The sequence below is a fragment of the Haliotis asinina genome, chromosome 11 (assembly GCF_037392515.1).
Source record: "Haliotis asinina isolate JCU_RB_2024 chromosome 11, JCU_Hal_asi_v2, whole genome shotgun sequence".
NCBI classification, from domain to species: domain Eukaryota; kingdom Metazoa; phylum Mollusca; class Gastropoda; order Lepetellida; family Haliotidae; genus Haliotis; species Haliotis asinina.
The window spans coordinates 56577811-56597189 of NC_090290.1; the positions used below are offsets into that span (position 1 = coordinate 56577811).

The 19379-nt window shown below is 39.3% G+C and overlaps 1 protein-coding gene across 1 annotated transcript; it reads right to left on the reverse strand.

Annotated features, from left to right (window-relative positions):
- Positions 1-925: 925 nt before the first annotated feature.
- LOC137255573 (histone-lysine N-methyltransferase SETMAR-like) lies at positions 926-1519 on the reverse strand. The gene has a single exon (XM_067792997.1). The coding sequence runs from the start codon at positions 1517-1519 to the stop codon at positions 926-928; it is 594 nt and encodes a 197-aa protein (XP_067649098.1).
- Positions 1520-19379: the final 17860 nt, after the last annotated feature.

Consider the following 19379-nt stretch of genomic DNA (forward strand, 5'->3'; position numbering starts at 1 on the left):
CGCAGATCGGTGTTCATGATGCTAATCGCAGGATTGCCTGGACCAGTTTCGACTGCCGCTATATAGCTGGAATATTGCCGCATGTTAAAAAAGAACCCAACTAAACCAAGCATTGAAGTGGAACAATGATCAAAGCCTTGATAAAACCGTCACACTTAGCATGTCAAGGTGTACTTGGCGAGTCAGAAACAGTACTACAGATTTCTGAACAACACCTTTGATGTGTACTGCTCAAAGCGGGTTTAACCCGAATTTACTCACTTACAGTGTCAAGGTGCTAATCTGATCAGAAACAGCACTAAGTTGTGCATGGCTCTGCACAACGCCCTGAGTGCAAGATGTGTTGACGATGAACTCCACTTCCTACTGTTATGTCCTCATCAAAAGACATGTAAAGAACTGTTTGTATCACCATATTTACGGGGATATAAAAAAATTGAGCCTCGCCCTGAAAAAGCAAGATTTTGGAATTCATAATGCTATACTTTTCAACATACAGTGTAGTCCCCTTCCAACTTCACACACTTCTCCCATCTGGTTTGCCAAATGCTGATTCCTGATCTGAAGAACTCCACATCTTGGTCCAGTCAAAAAACCCTCCACAGCAGCGATAAGCTCATCATCATCCTGTAATTTCTGGCCCCGGATGTGTTTTTTCAGTCGAGGAAAGAGGTGGAAGTCGCTAGGGGCTGGGGCTGGTGAATAGGGAGGGTGAGGTAAAATTTCGTACCCGCATTCGCGCGCAGTTTCCATTACAGCTCGACTGGTGTGGACTGGCGCATTGTCCTGGTGAAGAAGAATCCCTCGCCGGATCATTCCTCGCCGCTTCTCTTTAATGGAATGGCGTACCTGCCTCAGAAGATTAGCATAGTACTCTCCATTCATTGTCGTGCCGTGAGCCAAGTATTCGATGTGGATAACACATTTACTGTCCAAAAAAAATAGTTGTCATAACCTTCTTTGGGGACCTGGTCGATTTGAACCTCTTTGTCCTTGGAGAGGTAACATGTTTCCATTCCATTGACTCCTGCTTGCTCTCAGGTTCATAATGATGAAGCCAGGTTTCATCACAGGTTACAATTTTAAAGTGAAAATCTTCTGGTTTGGCATGGTAACGAGTCAGCATCGCGCCACTGATGTTGACCCGAGAAAGCTTCATGTCATCAGAGAGCATTATTGGGACCCATGTTGCACACACCTTGAACATGTGGAGATTGTCATGGAGTATGCTGTGAATGGATCCATATGAGAGCCCGGTTGCATCTTCTAACTCGTGCAGGGTGATACGACGATTTCCCATCACAGTGTCAATGTTTGCTTGGATGGTACTGGTTGAGGGTGGTCCTGGACGGGGGTCATCATCTAAGCTCTCTCTTCCTCGCTGAAACTCTTTCACCCAACGTTTGATGGTTGTAGCAGAAGGGGAAGGCTCTTTGTAAACAGCAGTGAGTCGCTCTTCAACATGCTTGCCCTCCAGGACAAGAAACTTTATTACTGCTCTATATTCAACCTTGTCCATTTTTCACATTCACTAGGGCGTATATCTCTTCTACAAGGCACTGCCACTGAAGAAATGCATCCAGCTATGTGATCCTACCGGGAATATGTAGCTAGGGCACTAATATACGTTAGGTGCCCTGCCCATTACTATTTGTCAAGTATAAATATGCAAGGCTCAAAACTTTTTGATTTCCCCACGTAACAATCTGTATCACGATAAGTTAGTATCATTAACGACAACAGCAAATTCTGTTCATATAAAGAGGATATCACTATTCCCCTAGGAAATGTATCATGTTAATTAGTTTTGGATCGTATATCAATATATCTTGCGCACTGTATTACTTGTACAAAGTATGCAATAGAGCTGTCCCAGTCAAAGGATCTCTTATGAGTGTAGTATATATTTTGGGGTGCATTGTTTAAATTGAGTGTTTAGTTACTACGTTGTTTGGAAGGTCAAAACAACTCAGAGTGTGGTGCACCATCTGTTGAAGAGGAATTCCATTTCTCTCTGTTATATCCTGTTATAAGACATCTAGAGAACGTTTTGTACTACAATGTTATAACAATTTATCCCATGATACACTTGTCTCATTAATGTCAACAACACATTCTGTTCGTATGAAGAAGTTATCATTGTTTTTCAAAAGAAATGTTTCATGTTAAGTGAGTTAGTGAGTGAGTTAAGTTTTATAACGCTCTCAGCACTATTCCAGCTATATGACGTCGATCTGTAAATGATCGAGTCTGGACCAGACAATCCAGGGATCGACAGTATGAGCATCGATCGACGCGTAGTCGCCTTTTATGGCAAGCATGGGTTGCTGAAGGCATATTCTACCCCGGGACATTCACGGGTCTCATGTTAAATAGCCCTGCGTTGTAGATCAATATATCTTGTGCATTGAGTGATGATTTTGGTATCTTAGCACTATGGGCCATGAGACTTCAAATGCAAATAAACCTGTCACTTGTCACTGGACAATTAAAGGACTCCCGCGTCACGCCATTGCAGATCGTATGATCCCTCGAATGGAGCAGGTGTGTGCACTTCAGTCCTCCACTAGAAACAGATAATCCGTAACAGTCCAAGTAGGCCGTGGGCTAATCTCTTCATATGCCCCTTTCCTACTCATAGAGCGTATAAGTTCTTATTTAACACTGTCTTACTTACCTAGAACATTATCTTACTCCCGCTCAGCATTCAACAGCAGTACAATTCAAATATTGATTATTGGGACAAGTGCATGTGCGTACAAAAATATTCTGAGGGCATAGACGATATCTCAGCCAAAAAACCTGAAGGTATAAATGGTGTGCAACCTTTTTGAATATTATTTCCAGGTTTGAACTATCTCATGCATTTTATTCACAATCACTTTCCTAACTGACCTTCAAGATATTTGGTCGTTCAGAAGTCATGTTGAACTTTTTACGTCTAAAATAGCATTTAAATAGTAATTACTCCTGTCCAAACGAAAGACATATAATTTCACGTAATTTCTTTCAGTTAATGATATTTTATCCAGCTGCCGTTTTCAAATGCTTTACATGTTGGGAAAGTGTCAAAACACCACGTGTTTCATAATATCAAGACGTCAACATTAACCAGAGCACGGAACTTATAGCAGCCTCAGTTTAACTTACTATCAAAATAACTTTACCCCAAGCACGAGGTAAATGCCAACTCTAAACTTAAGAATACGCAACACTGTAGTTAAATTAAGAGATGTAAACAAAGTAAAACATTTACTCATTCTGTGGTGCTGTCAAAAGATTCTGGCATATAGTACTCAAAAAATCACATTGGTATCAATAAACAGAGATATATGTTGATACATGGTATAATGACATCTCGGACACACACCCCACCACCACCACCACCACCACCACCACCACTCCCCACCCCACCCCACCCCACACCCCACCCCACCCTCCTCACTGATCGTCAGACCTTGGGTAATTGTGTTCTGTCCTTGAAGGAGGGCTTCATGTCAAAACATTGGTGACAGAACAGTCTCGTTTCATGGTGACTGGGTTCCGTCCGATTGCGCAGCTTTGTGCGATAACCAATGCAGAAATTTTAGACTAATTAATTTATTTGGATACATAATTATTAATCCCTAAGTCTAAGCACTTGTATAATGTAACACTACACTCCTTCCAATCGTTGCAAACACGTCGTACAGCGTGATCTGTCGTCTTGTGGGCTCCGACAGAGGGAGATCTGAAAATCGTGGAAATCTCAAAACGAGGCTCTGCCGCTAGAAAACTTTGGCGATGGGTACGGAATTGATATTATATCAGTATCATTGTGCGTCACAGAACAACACTGAATAAGCATACTAAACGCATAACAGGTGTAACCAGTGAGCCAAACGCGTTGTGAATCATTTTATGACCTCATCAAACAAGGGTAGTCTGTGCTTTCTAAGTTAAGGTATGCTGCCTATAAAATAATAGAAATACTGTGTTATTATATGAGTTCAAAATTGAAATTCAATTGTATACATGTACACCATTTCTTATGAAACAATGAACTGGAACTGAGTGTAACCAGATTTGTTTGTGATGTCGATTTTCCCTTTCACACGAGAAAATTCGGATCGGCTGAAAAGTAGGTTATTGCCTGAATAGGTTAATGGGACTCATGTTACGGCATGGTTTCAATGCATCAAGACTTTCTACGCGTCGGTCTCTGTTCTGCAACAGATGGTCTCCCAAAGATGCTCGGTGGGATTGTTTTGTGGACTTTTGTCGGGCCAAGGCAGAGTTGTTAACGTCTCTTGACGTAGCAAGACTCCTACGGCCTACGATGCGGCCTAGCACTGTTGGCCATGAAGACTATGATTGTGTTCAGAGGCTGGTCATCGACATGTGAACCCTGTCTAATATGTCAGTGATGTACGGTTGTGCATTCATGTTTGTTTGATCGTCACAAGCTCTAGTTATAGCATATTTACACCATCAAACAATCCCCTCCACACGGTAGTTGCTCTTGGATATTCCGGTGTCCGCAGTGTTTCTTCTGCGCCAAACACGAGCTCGGCCATCAAGCAGGAAACAAAAGAATCGACTCGCGTCCAAACAGTGAACCCTTTCCCGTGACCTCAACTTCCGGGGACGCCAAGGATGCACCAATCTAGGCGTGCTGCTTGGTAAGGGGTTCTTCCTGTTCCTTCGTGCTTTGGACATAACAACGTCTTGCTTCATAATCAGCCGATTTTAGGTGATTCCGGACAAACGACTATATGGAAGCCATTCTGTTTTTAACGCACAGCTTGAACAGATAAAGTCTTGTGATTCACTGAGGTTCTATATCCCCCCTAAGACGTCACTTGAGGTTAACCTGAATGTTGAAGGTCTGTAACGGCATTAGTTAAATGTTCTGATAAACGGCTGGTTGTCACCGAATGACAACCATGCATCATCCTGTTGCCCTCAGTTACATACCACCTGTCCGTACACCAATAACTTACAACTGTTATGAAGTTGCCGGGGGATCTATATTTGTTTATCAAAAAGAACTCCTTTGTTTTACGAGTTGCGAGAACACTTTACATGAAACATGCCCCTACGTGAAGGCACGTGTATCGCACGCGATGTTTGACTTTTGTCGTAGCACGTGTATATATATGAAACCAATTAATAAATTAATGAAATTGATCACCATTATCACACAAATAAACATAACGATCATATAAAATGTATATGGGAGATAAGAATCATGTATATCATGTATATACCATTAATGAAGGTTTTAAAACTAAGCAATGTTTTCCATTAATTTGGTCTGTACTTGTATTTGTTTCACTTATATTTCTTCTAGCTGTCTAGTTGCTATTATTTTGGCTATCACATAATATTGACTTTGAAACATTCCTGTCGTCTAATACTTAACACAGGCCTAAACCGTCAAATATTTGACATACAGGACCCAGTTGTATCAAACATTAATGAAGCATTAACATGCCATTAATTAAAGATGAATTGAGGATTTAATCTATCAGTAGGGTTTAATGTTGGCATTAGTTGATTAAGCAATGGTACAACCGGATCCATGCCATTTATGTATAAACACGCACCCCGTCTTATGGCTAACAGACAGACAGATAGTTTATTTAAGTCTCACCCTCATATAAAAGTGCAGATATGTGCATATAATATACGTTAAATGAACCACCGATAAGGCTTATGAGAGACTATTATATAAAAGTGATATATATGATAAAAATAACAAAATGGAATTAGCCGTATAAATGATGTTTTCTTTTTTGGAGTAGATAAAAGCAGTTTGAATTTAAAGGTGAATGCATTACGTAACCGCGTCCATCCATCCATTGAAAATGCTAAAATACTCTTTTGGTAAATACACTGAAACAACTAAGTGCTCATTGTGCGGGCTTATAAAAGGCCGGTGTACACCCCGGTAATCTGTGTGTAGTTGTCAACACTTGTACACGGACCCATCGCCCTTGTATTACTGAGTGAGTGAGTGAGTGAGTGAGTGAGTGAGTGGGCGAGGTTTAACGCTACATGAACACAATTCCAGTGACATCACGACAGTTTAAATGGGAAGGAATGTCTCAGACTGTGCCACGTGAGCCTGACTATACACGAGTGTAGCGGGCCATTTTGTTTCGTTTAAGCCCGATTAGTTGCAAATAGTCAATTTAGTGCTTTGAATTTAGATAGTATTGAAGACTTGCACAACTTCCATAGCAAAAATTATGTGTAAGCCCGGACATGTTTTATGTAATGGTAGTTGTGCTCCTGCCATTGCAGGACAGACATACAAACGTAATCGGGTCGAACTGCAATAAGAAACCAATCGCGGCGCCTCAATCGACCCCTGCACATTCTGAGAACCACGTGGGTTATATGTTTTAAAAAAGAACAAATTTTGTTTTAATGAAACGGTTACACCAAAAACCTCTTTGTTATTGATAGACACATACAATTCGGGTCACGTCACAACCAAGTGACGTTCTTATATATATTAAGCGTGTGGACACTCTCACGTTTCTTCTGAAATGGCGTACTCACTAATGGAACACTTCCGCATTCGTTGGGAAAATCTTTGTAATTCCCAAGAAGTAATTAATACGCAAGCTTCCTGGGGCCGTTGTGCATAGAAAACAGATGTGTCTAAGCATATTCATAAAGTTTAGTTCAGACCATTATGTACAGATGCTACAGTTCTGAACAAGGAAACTTTTTTAAAAAAGAAAGAACATTTAAATAAAAAAAAACATGGAAGAAATTGGTGAAACGTAGAATTAAACAAATAATGTTTTATACAAAATTGGAGATTACCTGATTGGGGAAATTGCATCTGAAAACTTCTAATTCAAAAATATTCCACCGGGAGCATGCTCCCGGACCTCTGCCATCTTCGCGGCCTCGAACGTAGGATCGTAGACTTCGGCAATGCTGGCCTTCACCCAAATTAAGAATGAGTGAGGATGGTTTATGCTCCATTAGATAATGAGCTTCGTAAAATTCACCCGTGCAAGGAATCGTTCACTCAAAGTAACAGAACAGAAAGCGAACTCAAAAAGTTTCTGGCAGCCTAGGATTTGTATGCTTGTTCCGTGTTTGTAGCTATTTTCACCAAAGTATATATGCCACCATCGAACATCCTGTGTTGGACTATCATCGGCGCAGTTCGATTTACAATGAGTGAGTGAGTTTATTTTTATGCCGCTTTTAGCAATAATCCAGCAACATCACGGCGGGGACACCACACATTTTCTTCACTCATTGTATACCCATGAGGGGAATCGAACACGGGTCTTCAACGAGATGAGCGACCTCTTTAACCACTAGACTGCCCCAAGGTCCAGTTGCAGCTGGAGATCCTCTTGTCCAATATCAGTACAGGAGGCGGATGCTGAGAATTTGGACGCTTGTTTTGTTTTCCGCCAGTGTTTGGCCATACAATAACAACAATCATTTAGTCGGAGAACAATGTGACAGACTGGTGGCTTAATGGTGACCTTCTGGTATTAATGACCTTCACCCTTTCGTGCATATATACCCTAGAAAGAAACTGAGTTGTTGTCAAATTTAACTTTCAGTTTTGTTTTTGTTTTAATCAGAGTAAAGTATATAGTGTTTGTCATATAGAACATGGGTTGGGATTGATTAACGCCGTTTATCACGCATGAAAATATCGACCTTGCCTTGTACTGTGCTTCCCTGATTTGTTTTGGTTTTAGATTCTCCACAATCTCACAGACATCGCCAACAGCGCGTATTAATCAACACCAGTCGTCACAGTCAGTGTACGGTGACAAAAGAGTTTGGTCTTCCCGTGGCTATGGATGTGTACTGGTGTCACAGTCAGAAATCTGCGTAGACGAATCTGATTTGTTTGTTTATTTTAACGCGTATAGTTTTAAATTGTTTCAGTAAATTGTGAAAATACTGAAAAGATCAAATGAAAATAAACGACGGACATGATTATAAACGGTGATGGATAGAAACTAAATCTAATATATAATCTATACCCAGCGTTTGTGCAACATCTAGCAACGGTCGCAACTCTATAACATAATATCACTGTCACAGGAACAACATACAAGATGTTAAGATGATATATGGAGAGGGAAAAACCCAATGTGTACATATGTCGCTGGGGCACCTTCTAAATTTAAACATATTTTTGTGTTTCTATCAATTTTGTTAAAGAGACGAATGTATGCGAGGATGTATGGAAAGAATTTCAGTAAAACGTAAAATCAGTCGGTTGGTGTTTATACGATGTAGCTGTTTGCAGTGGAAATTATGAATTTCAAGCTATTTAAGTTTGTTTTCACCGGCTTACAAAATCAAAAATTACTTTCTTCTGATAGTAACATGTATATTTCATTGATGGACCATAGGATTTTGCGTGACATTGCTTGTAACATAACAATTTCACTCTTGGAAGCGAGGCGGTTAATATAAATAGAGGATACCAAACGACCTTCTGTGTAATACCATTTTTATTAAACGAGTTAATGATTTGGTATCAGACGAGCGAAAGCGAGTTTGATACTAAATCTTTAACGAGTTTAATGAAAATGGTATTTCACGGAAGCGAGTTTAGTATTCTGTTTATTACTCGCCAACATAAATTGACAGAAACTGCGGCGAAATTGCCTACAGTGTGAGGACTCTCAGCTTTCAAGTCAAGCAAGGTCTAGTAAAATCGCGACATCAACATTAGCATTGTGACGTCACAACTTTGAACCATTTTGACGTCATACGTTAAGCGGTATTACACTAGTGTAATATTGAAGTGAAAATATTACACTGCAGTTTCTTCAACGGGCGAGTAATAATATCACTTACAATATCACTTATATCGCTTTGCACACACAAACAACCCATAAACTACGGGGTACGTGGAAATCTGTGCATAGTGACACCATCACCCGGCCCCATGGAGCAATTGACGGCAACACAATTCGTTCCCAGCGCTACTTCAGCTGTGTTTAACAGAACTTCAGCCAGTTTATTGTATCAGTCGGAATTGTACCATGAATGAATGAATGAATTAGAGTAAGAATTAAGAACAAGAATTATGTAAATGAATGAAAGAAATAAAGAAAAATAATAAAAGAAAGAAGTACATACGTGAATGAATGAAAGAATAAATGATACGCCGCGACCTTCCCTCCCAAAACATGTTAAAGAACGCAAAAGTATCGCGAGAACATAGCTGTCCTTTTTCAAAAAAATCTATTTGGAGAAAGTTTTGTTTATATTAATAAATAATTCAGATATCTTATTGCATGTGGAGAATGGAATGGACATTTTATTACTTGACACTGTCACATACCCCTCAAAAACAGAAAGTGTAAAACTGTTACAAAGCGTTGTAAACACCTTTCCAGTTTTGTCAAATAATAAGATCAACAAGAAAGAAAGAAGTTATGGAACTATAACCCTAAAGCATCACAAACATCAATTGCGGATCAGATCAGATCGGCGATATGTCATATTTTTCACACACCTAAATACACCCCGAACATTTTGTTTTAAATTATGAAACTATCACTATTACTTGCAAACACATTTCACCTGATAGTATATTCCCCCCATAAGAATTTAAGGTGTGTGTTAAAGATGTTTTTGAAGCAATAACTAGGAACACTCACACAACGTCGTGTAGTATTTCAGTGGCGGATCAGAACAGATCAGTGATATGTCATATTTTTCACCCATCTCAGTTACACCCTAACAATTTTTTAAGTTATAAAACTATTACTATTACTTGCAAATACCTTTCAACTAAAGGTATGTTTCCCTTCTAAAAACTAAAAGAATGTGTGAACGAAATTTTCATCGGCACAATTTAGTCTATCTTCGCGGTGAATCGAGAATAGAAACCATTGAGCTATAACATACCGACTTGAATCTACTGTCCTAATACTGACACTAATACCAATTATTTGACTTAAGCTGAAGTGACAAAATAGGTAACTTATCTCCTACATGTAGGATTTCAGTTGTTACAACACAAAGCGAATTTAGTCAGCTGTTGAAAATAAACCGGCCTCAATCTTAAATACTACGCTGCCATCATACTGGCTACACTTGTTAAGTAACGACCCGAGGCATACCTTCAGGGGCATACGATCAGTTTCTTCTCCCTCTATATCAGGTCTACCATACAAACGGTGAACAAATCATCAAAACTGATCTCATATACACCAAAATGACCGTTCTCGGACGCTGTTGCAGCTGATACGCGAGTTTTGTTTCCATTTCAAAAGATTAGTTTTCCGTTACAGGAGGTTTGTTTCGGTTTTAGAGGATATTGTGGCAGTTTCTGATGATTTTTGTTCTGTTTAGGTGTATATGAGTTCAGTTTTGATGATTTGTTCACCGTTTGTATGGTAGGCCTGTATATCGTCGCCCTGATACCACTAACCTAAAATCGTTCCTCCTATGACGTCACTGCAACCCGTCTGTGGTTTCATTGGCGGGAGAGAGTAATATTACCTTGCCAGTTGAACATTTAAATCACAGAATTTTATTCAACTTCGGATAAAAGTTGTCTAAGAAATGGCCATAGTTTAAAATCATTATTATTAGTTTGTATTACAAGGGTTTAAGCGCAGTAGTAGGAACAGTGCTGTACGTGACGAACGTTTACTTAGACCAACTCTACTTGTGCATACCCCCTTGTAATACAAGTAAATATTGCAGTTTGATACTGTGAGTTTTTGTTAAGCAACTTTTATCCTTAGTTGAATACAGTTCTGAGAATTAAATGATCAGTTGGCGAGATAGAATTATGAGGGTTCGCAATCTTAAGTTCACTTCATTCTCTTTACTTTTTTGTTTAAAGTGAAATTCATCTGTACGTTTTCACAGGAAACAGACCATAATGTATCAATTGATGATAAATCTGAACACCCACCCTCTTAAAATGAATGAATGAATGAATGAATAGTGATCTATATATCACAGAGAAAAAACATACATCACAGAAATATCCTCAAATATTCAATCCAGTATCCTGTGCTCCCTAAAGAGGTACTCATGATCATAAACAGCTTCAACTGGGATGTTACATTTCTAACCGCTGAAAATCTCTTCAGAACACGTGGACTTGCAATAACTAATTACGGTTAATCAGGAAGACTTTTTTTTAAAAAAAAATCATATTTCATTTACGAAGCACAAAGTTATTGGAGAAATTATTCTCATAAGAACCTAAAGACATTTACGTTTACACCATAAGTTTAAAAATATGTGCATATATGTTCCTGATCATGGGCGTCCCTCTTATAACGTTGAGCGTATGATATGGTAATTTGACTCGTTTAGTTTCTGGGATGTTTATGGCCGTTTTTAAAAATAGGAATGCTTGTTTAATTCATGTAATAGAATAGTTCACCATATTTAGAATCTAAGTCACCCCAAGCGCCATATAGCAGTCATGTATTCAGCATATTGATAGCTGTCGTCAAGAAATGCGACTGATGTCTTGCTTATCAGATCTTTTGCCTATTTCAGTTCCCTTAAAATCGATATTTCTTTCCTGTCAAAGTAAACTTTTTCATACCACGGGAGACAACTCCTTCCCTCCTAATCATTGCAGAAACTCGTAAATATCGGAAGATTGTTGCATCAGCTCATTTTGCCTGTTAAACGTGTCTAATGGAGCTAAATATGCGTATGAATTAAAATGCAATGAATGGCAAACTCTGCGATTGTCCACTTGTCCAGTATAACTATATGAAAGAGGTATGCAGGCGCACGTTTGACACATTGACTCTTTGGTGAATGAAAACCACAAAAGAGTTACTCGGTGTCGCATAACTTTGTTACCCATGGAATTTAAGTCCCCGTTGTGTTTTGTTGGAGTCGATATGAGTTGGCTCATGTGGCCTGAATTCACTGTTATTATAAGTGTATTTTTGATAATTGCAAATTCACGTCCGTGAATTCCGTCATGAGAAACTGTTTTATTCATGACAAGTATTTCGAGCGATCACCAGTCCTTGAGCGTCAATGTAAACTCACATGTCGAGGTTCTAACCGTCTGCTGGCGATTATCCCAGGTAACAGTAATTCTTCTTGATCACTCTTCGGAGGTTTAACTTCAGTTGCGTATTTGTGAAAAGATGTTTGTTGTTCAATGCTACTGTGAGTTGCAATATTTAAAGAGTGAGTGAGTGAGTTTACTTTTACGTCACACTCAGCAATATTCCGGCTATATGGCAGCGGTCTGTAAATAATCAAGTATGGACCAGACAATCCAGTGACCAACAACATGAGCATCGATCTGCGCAATTGGGAACCGATGACATGTGTCAGTCAAGTCAGCGATCCTGACCACCCGATCCCGTTAGTCGCCTCTTACGACAAGCATAGTCGCCTTTTATGGCAAGCATGGGTTGCTGAAGGCCTATTCTACCCTGGGACCTTCACGGGTCATATTTAAAGAAGTAATTGCACCACAATACTGGAGTAATTAAGAAATTAATTCCATGGTTTGTTGATTGAAATAATTTAATCTTCAGTCTACAATAGTTAACTCTTCGCTCGCTGACAAACTTTTCGAACAGTCACTAGAGAAAAAAATGCGTTTTCGCGACTTATTGAAAGTTAAACCGACAAAAATCCATGGTTCAGATGAGTTCATAGAGAGAATAAGTTTAGAAGTTAAAATAAATCCATCTGTGATCCCAAAACCAAAGATCCACTTCTCTGACCGACTTGTCCATAAATTCTTTTATTTTTCATAAAGGGAATATGAACGATACCAACATATGCAAAGAATCAGACGTTTCACTCTGATATGGTGTCTCTGTGAGCCATTTAGAAAGTTGACAAAATGTGACACAGATAATATTTTGGGTTACATTTTCTCTATGGAAGGCGCAGTGGGTGGCTGAGTGGGTTAGACCGCTGACTTTGTGTGCTGCCGGTGGGGACCAGTTGAAACGGTGACACGGTAGAACGGTGACAGAGAAATGTAAAGGCCACACATTTATTTTTTTCAATAAGAAAATACTAACTAAGATTCGTCTACGTATATATGATGCATACAGTAGCTTCACAACAGCAAATGAAGACTTCTTCCTTTCACAATGTTTTCAGTTATATTGTGAATCATGCATTGTCTTCTTTACACAAATATATACACGTCCTACTTTGCGCATGTTGTCAGGACATCAGACAGATCTCCATCTCGGTGCTCGTTCCAGGCTGCAAGGATTCGCTTCTGGCTCAGTGTACCTTTTCTCCTCAGATGGGATGTCGGAACACCGTCTGCACCAGTTCTTGTCTACGTTTGCACCAGTTCTTGTCTACGTTTGCACCAGTTCTAGTCGACGTTTGCACCAGTTCTAGTCGACGTCTGCACCAGTTCTTGTCGACGTTTGCACCAGTTCTTGTCGACGTTTGCATCAGTTCTTGTCGACGTTTGCACCAATTCTTGTCGCCGTCTGCACAGTTCCTGTCGACATTTGTACCAGTTCTTGTCGCCGTCTGCTTTGTGGCCGTTATATCTGGCATCCGTGGCGATTAGGTGATTGTTTCTGAGAGTGTGGGTTCGAATCCCGGATGACACTCGACCTAACAAACATACTAGAATCTGTACTGTACCGAGAATGTGTAATCCTTAAGAAAATATATTTGACCTATATTATCTCTCAGAGGCTGATATGCAAGAAATTAAGAGAGTATTTGTTGTGAAAAATCCCCAAGTCTAAAACTACACATTCCAATATCCAAGGGAGATAGTAATGATATAACACGTGGAAAAATGTCTTGCTCAAAATGATTCCCGCTGGTTGATGGGTTTGTCTGCGCGCGGAGAATTTGCGGTATGAAGTCTGTCTGGGGGAACTAAATCATAACCATGTGCTTTTTTACCAATGTATGTAGCCCAGTCAGCTCTCAAACAGACTTACGACCCTTGCGTGTACGGTGTTAATTATAACATACAAAGCCTTACAAAATGCTCTCAAAGTGGTTAAGGCGTTCGCTCGCCAGGTCGAAGGTCCAGGTTCGATTCCCCACATGGGTACAATGTGTGAAGACCATTTCTAGTGTCCCCGCCGAGATATTGCTGGAATATTTGCTAAAAGCGGTGTAAAACCATAGCCAGTCAGCTTTCAAAAAGTGTCATTGTTCATGGTAATGATGTGGAGACATTTCCAAATTAGACACGTCATTGTCCATATCAATGTTCCATTCCCAGAGTTGACGTCATGTATGCTTCAGGTGAACAGTCGGTTTGCCTTTGCCTCTGTGACCTCGCGAACACCTGGTGTCATCAATGTCGGGTAGAGTGTGTGATACTGTCGGAACCGTATCATGGACTTAGATTAACGCTGAAAGTCTGAATATGCATATTATTCTGATAGTATCTTTTAAATTGAAAAGGGGTTCCAGTAAGTTCTGGGAAGCCCAGAACCTGAGGAAATCTAGACTTGCTTCGTTTAGGACTTCGGCATTGCAGGGAGGGATGGGAGGTAGGGGAAATAGTGTGGTTCAGGGACTGCGGGACAGACTACATTGCAGGGAGGGCTAGGCAGAAGGGAAAATAATGTGGTTCAGGGACTGAGAGACAGACTAACAGACTACATTGCAGGGAGGGCTGGGTGGTAAGGGAAATTATGTGGTTCAGGGACTGTGAGACAGACTACATTGCAGGGAGGGCTGGGTGGTAAGGGAAATTATGTGGTTAAGGGACTGTGAGACAGAACTACATTGCAGGTGTGTGTGTGTGTGTGTGTGTGTGTGTGTGTGTGTGTGTGTGTGTGTGTGTGTGTGTGTGTGTGTGTGTGTGTGTGTGTGTGTGTGTGTGTGTGTGTGTGTGTGTGTTTGGGGGGAGAGGGGCTCTGTTGTTTGGTTGAGTTTATTTTCTACAGATTAAGATAGATATGCAGCAGAGAGGGTTCGCGTGATCCTGGCACAGTCAGGTTGGTAAGGCTTATCATCAGCTCAGGGCCCTCGCCCCCTCTACACGCAGGCCGGACAGCGAATGGGACTTTTCCCATTCAAAAACACTGCTTAGTCGAACCCACCAAGAACTTTCCGGACAATATGGAGGCTCCCCAACACTGCAGCTTCCTGCATTACCCAGATTGTCAGAAGGGCTGTGCTCCCGGTGTTGAACCCGGGCACTCTCTTGATCTGAGCCAAGATATCAGGAGGTACCAAACCAAGGGCACCGAGAATAATGGGGAGCCTGACGACAGTGTACTTGGGATGCAAGCGAGACATTTCAAAGGCGAGGTCCGTATATTTATCATGCTTTTCCTGAATGTTGCCAATCACATTGTTGTCAAAAGGGACAGAAAATTCAATGATGTAAATAATTTCATTGGTTTTATCAAAAAGGACAAGATCCGGTTTGTTGGCTGGAATTCGTCTCAGGCTGTATATTGGCGTATTCCAGAGTTATTATTATGGAAAAGGTGTTGGCATTTTAATTTATAGCGAATTACACTCATACCGCCATGTGAATGACCCTGAATTCCAGCCGTGCGTATATATAACAACGGTGTATCCAGCATTCCGGTGGAGCATACGGTGAGAACATTTGTCTTGGAGCGACCATTTTGCCGTCAGTCGTGCTGCGCGTATATAAGGCTTTCGAAACTTCACTCTTTTTACCTTTTCACAATATTCCACGACCGAAAACAAACCTTCTCTCTTTATGGAATGTACGCTTCCCTAACACAATAGGTTTGTTTGGAGGTCCATGTGTAATGCACAATTTACTTCCTTCTCTGTGCTAGTATATGACCGAAGCTCCATGAAAAGTATTTCACTTACCTGCCTTGCTTCAAACAACCTTTTCCTCTACGAGCAACCGTTCTGAATAATACCTGTTTTGTGTCTACAACATATTCTTGTCGACATATAACTTTGCTGCGTACAGCCGTTTCTTCTGACTGCAACCTATTAATGACTACGTCTAACATTGCTACGTTCAAATGTTTTTGTGGCATACAACATATTATCTTAAACGTTTATTTTGCACTGTACACAAAGTCGTGCAAAAAGTATTAGGACACTTTTGGTAATTTCCATTTACTTATATGTAAATTTAGTGTAGCATAAATAATTCTTACGATTTCAATCGTTTAAAGATCCAAGTCAAATTTATATATTGGTGAGGAATCATCTTACCTACAATTACATAATTTCTGTTTAATTGTCCGTCGCTGATTTGTCGAATGGCAACTTAATCAACATATGTACAGTGCTTGTGCATCCCTTTCTTGGGTATATGACGTTATCAGAATTTCATTTTATTCAGCATTTATGTACATATACTGGTATCGCTTTCGCATGCAGCAATTAGATCGGTGACCAGTGTATATTTCACTTAGCCTCAGAATGTTTGAAAATTGGTTACATTGCAGATAACCAAACGAGCTAAATCATGATTACCTGTAAATATTCCATGACATAATCATCAGTTCATTCAATGAGAACACAAATTTACAGTTATTTTAACAGGCGCAAGATATGACAGCAATACATCGAATTTGCAATATTGTGAATTAAATTATTTAATATCATACAACGAAAGTGAATTTAGAAAATATTTTTGTGTATCAATAAATACTTTTGATACACATATTTAATGAAATGACTGATAATTTCAAGGCCGATTTTCTTATGTCAGTGAATATTATATATGAATTCATAGCTTCAAAACACCATAAACAATAAAATAACGATAAATTCTAATTACTTTATTTCAATTTATTTTTTGAAATTTCGGAAGTGCACATCCCTGTCTGCTTCTGGTTGATATTACAAGCCCACGTACGCACACGAGGTATACATGTATATAACTGACGTATTCGGAGGTCGGGAAGCCTGTTGATTTGTACTGACTAATGAACGATTGTCCGTCGACCAGTGACAACCGAACAACAGAATCGGGACTATGGGATGGAAAATCTCACGACAGATCAGTAAGTTCGAGCACAGCTGTTATCTCTGGTAGTTTTTATGAGGGATAATTTACTGCAAAATATATCCATTTCAGCATCAGTAGGTATAATATTAACACACTATACTGCTTCAGAAACAAACATGAATATTGACAAGATTAAATATACCAAGCTTATATATCTCGGTCATATTGTGATTTATCAGAGTGTCCATACCTCAGTTATATAATGTCGGTGTGTTATTACGCGATTATATGATGGTTAATCAATGTGTTATACCTCGATTGTATGATTTATTGATGTGTTATATCTCGATTATATGATGATTTTTCGATGTGTTATACCTCGATTGTATGATTTATCGATGTGTTATACCTCGATTATAGGGTGATTTATCGATGTGTATAACACTCGATTATATGATGATTTATCAATGTGTTATGTACCCTCTTATTGTGATTTATCGGTGATATACTTCGATGATATAATGATTTATGTGTGTGTTCTACGTCGATTATATAATGATTTATCAATGTGTTATACCTCGATTATATCAAGATTTATCTATGTGTTATATCTACCCCTTATTGTGACTTATCAGTATTATACCTCGATTGTATAATGATTTACTAGTATCTGAGTGTTACATCTCACCCTATTGCATGTGGCGTATCTCCTTTCTATAACTATTTATCAGTGTCTAATACTTCCCTTATATTTTTATTTATCAGTGTCTTACATCTCCACTATATTATGATTTATCAGTGTCTGATATCTCCTGTCTATTATGGTATATCACTGTGTTATATTTCTCTTTAATTAAGTTATATCTTCGCCCTTTTGTCATTAACAGTTTTACCAGTGGGATATATCTTCGTGAGTGTGTCATGTGTCTGCTATTCAGAGATATGCAATAAAATACACTAGATATCTTCACTGATAGGAACCCACTTCTCTGTGAGGGAATGGAGTACGTTGAATGTTTGAGGTTATTTCTGAAGGTCATCATAACGTGCCATTACTTAAGGCTGGCATTTAGTTTCGTTATTGATCATGTTTTAAATACCTGACGTTTTATCGAGAGTTACGTTTAAAAAATCAGACTGTTTAAAACTTTGTTTAAATAAATTAAATTTTGATTCAAAGTTGTGTTTATGAAACTTTGAGGCAGCGATTCTTCGGGCTAATGTTTGTTTCTTCAGAATCAAAGATTCGCCATTTGCTTGTTGCTTTATTCTGGCAAGACCAGGCTACAACCGGTTGTCTATGTTAACAGGCGGAACAGCGCGTTGTAGAGTGTGCTTGGTGAAAAGTGCATGGCGCATCTCCCTGAATTTTCCGTTATGATCGTATATTAATATATCGTTGAGAATACACGTTCACGTCCCAAATATTGGTGAAATGTATCGGCAGCTAATCTTTCAACAGGTATCCCCATGACACTAATCATCTTGTGTTGTGACATCATCATATTTAGTGTTGAATTGACGTTAAATGTATCGCTTGAGATATTTGTTGTTTGAAACAAAATACCTCGGATGTTCACAATAGTAAAAGCATGTTTTCTCGTTAGTCATGAGGCCATTGCAGAACAGATATAAAGTGAATCCCCTATATTCACTGATGTTTATACTAGAACTAATTTCAATATTTTCTGGAAGTGTATCTTCATAAACCTCTATTTTCTGGTACCTTTGTTGAGAGCAAAGTCTCAAGGTTGTTTTCATTTGCATGCTTATTTGTTTAACTAATGTCGCACTCAGCAATATACATGCTGTATAGTGGCCTTCTGTAAATAATAGAGTATGGACCAGACAATCTATTCATCAACATGATGAGCATCTACCCATGCTATTGGGATAGGATGACATGACTGTGTCAACCGAGTCAGCGAGCGTGACCACCCGGTCCTGATTTACTAACCAATTACGACAAGCACGGGTGTTTAAAATAATTCTAACCCATAGATCCCTTATCTTCAAAGAGTCCTACTATATTAAATCAGACCATCCTGAACAAATATTTTGCATATACGTTTTGTAAACAAAATGTATGTCACGAAGATACATATATCCCCCTGAAAAAGAATCACCATCGTGATTAGGGGGAAATCCCGTATATATTTGTACATAGGACACGAGTCATACATGAACTGTAATGACTGTATTCCTGTAGAGATGCATGACTTGTGTGTGAACAGTGATCTTTGAAAAAAATACTCTAAAAATACTCTTGCGTCCTTCTCAGGAGGTACCGGAATGACGTCATCAACGTTTGTTATCTACGTCACGTGTTTCGTATGACGTCATTTATTTACATTCGTTATGAAAGAAGGGAGGTACGTATGTAAATACCATTAATACTAAAGAGGTGAAGCGTTTCTGCTTGTATTGTACCCGCTTTGGATCAGGAAAAGGAGGAAATCACTTAGAGTAAGTGAGCGACAGTGTG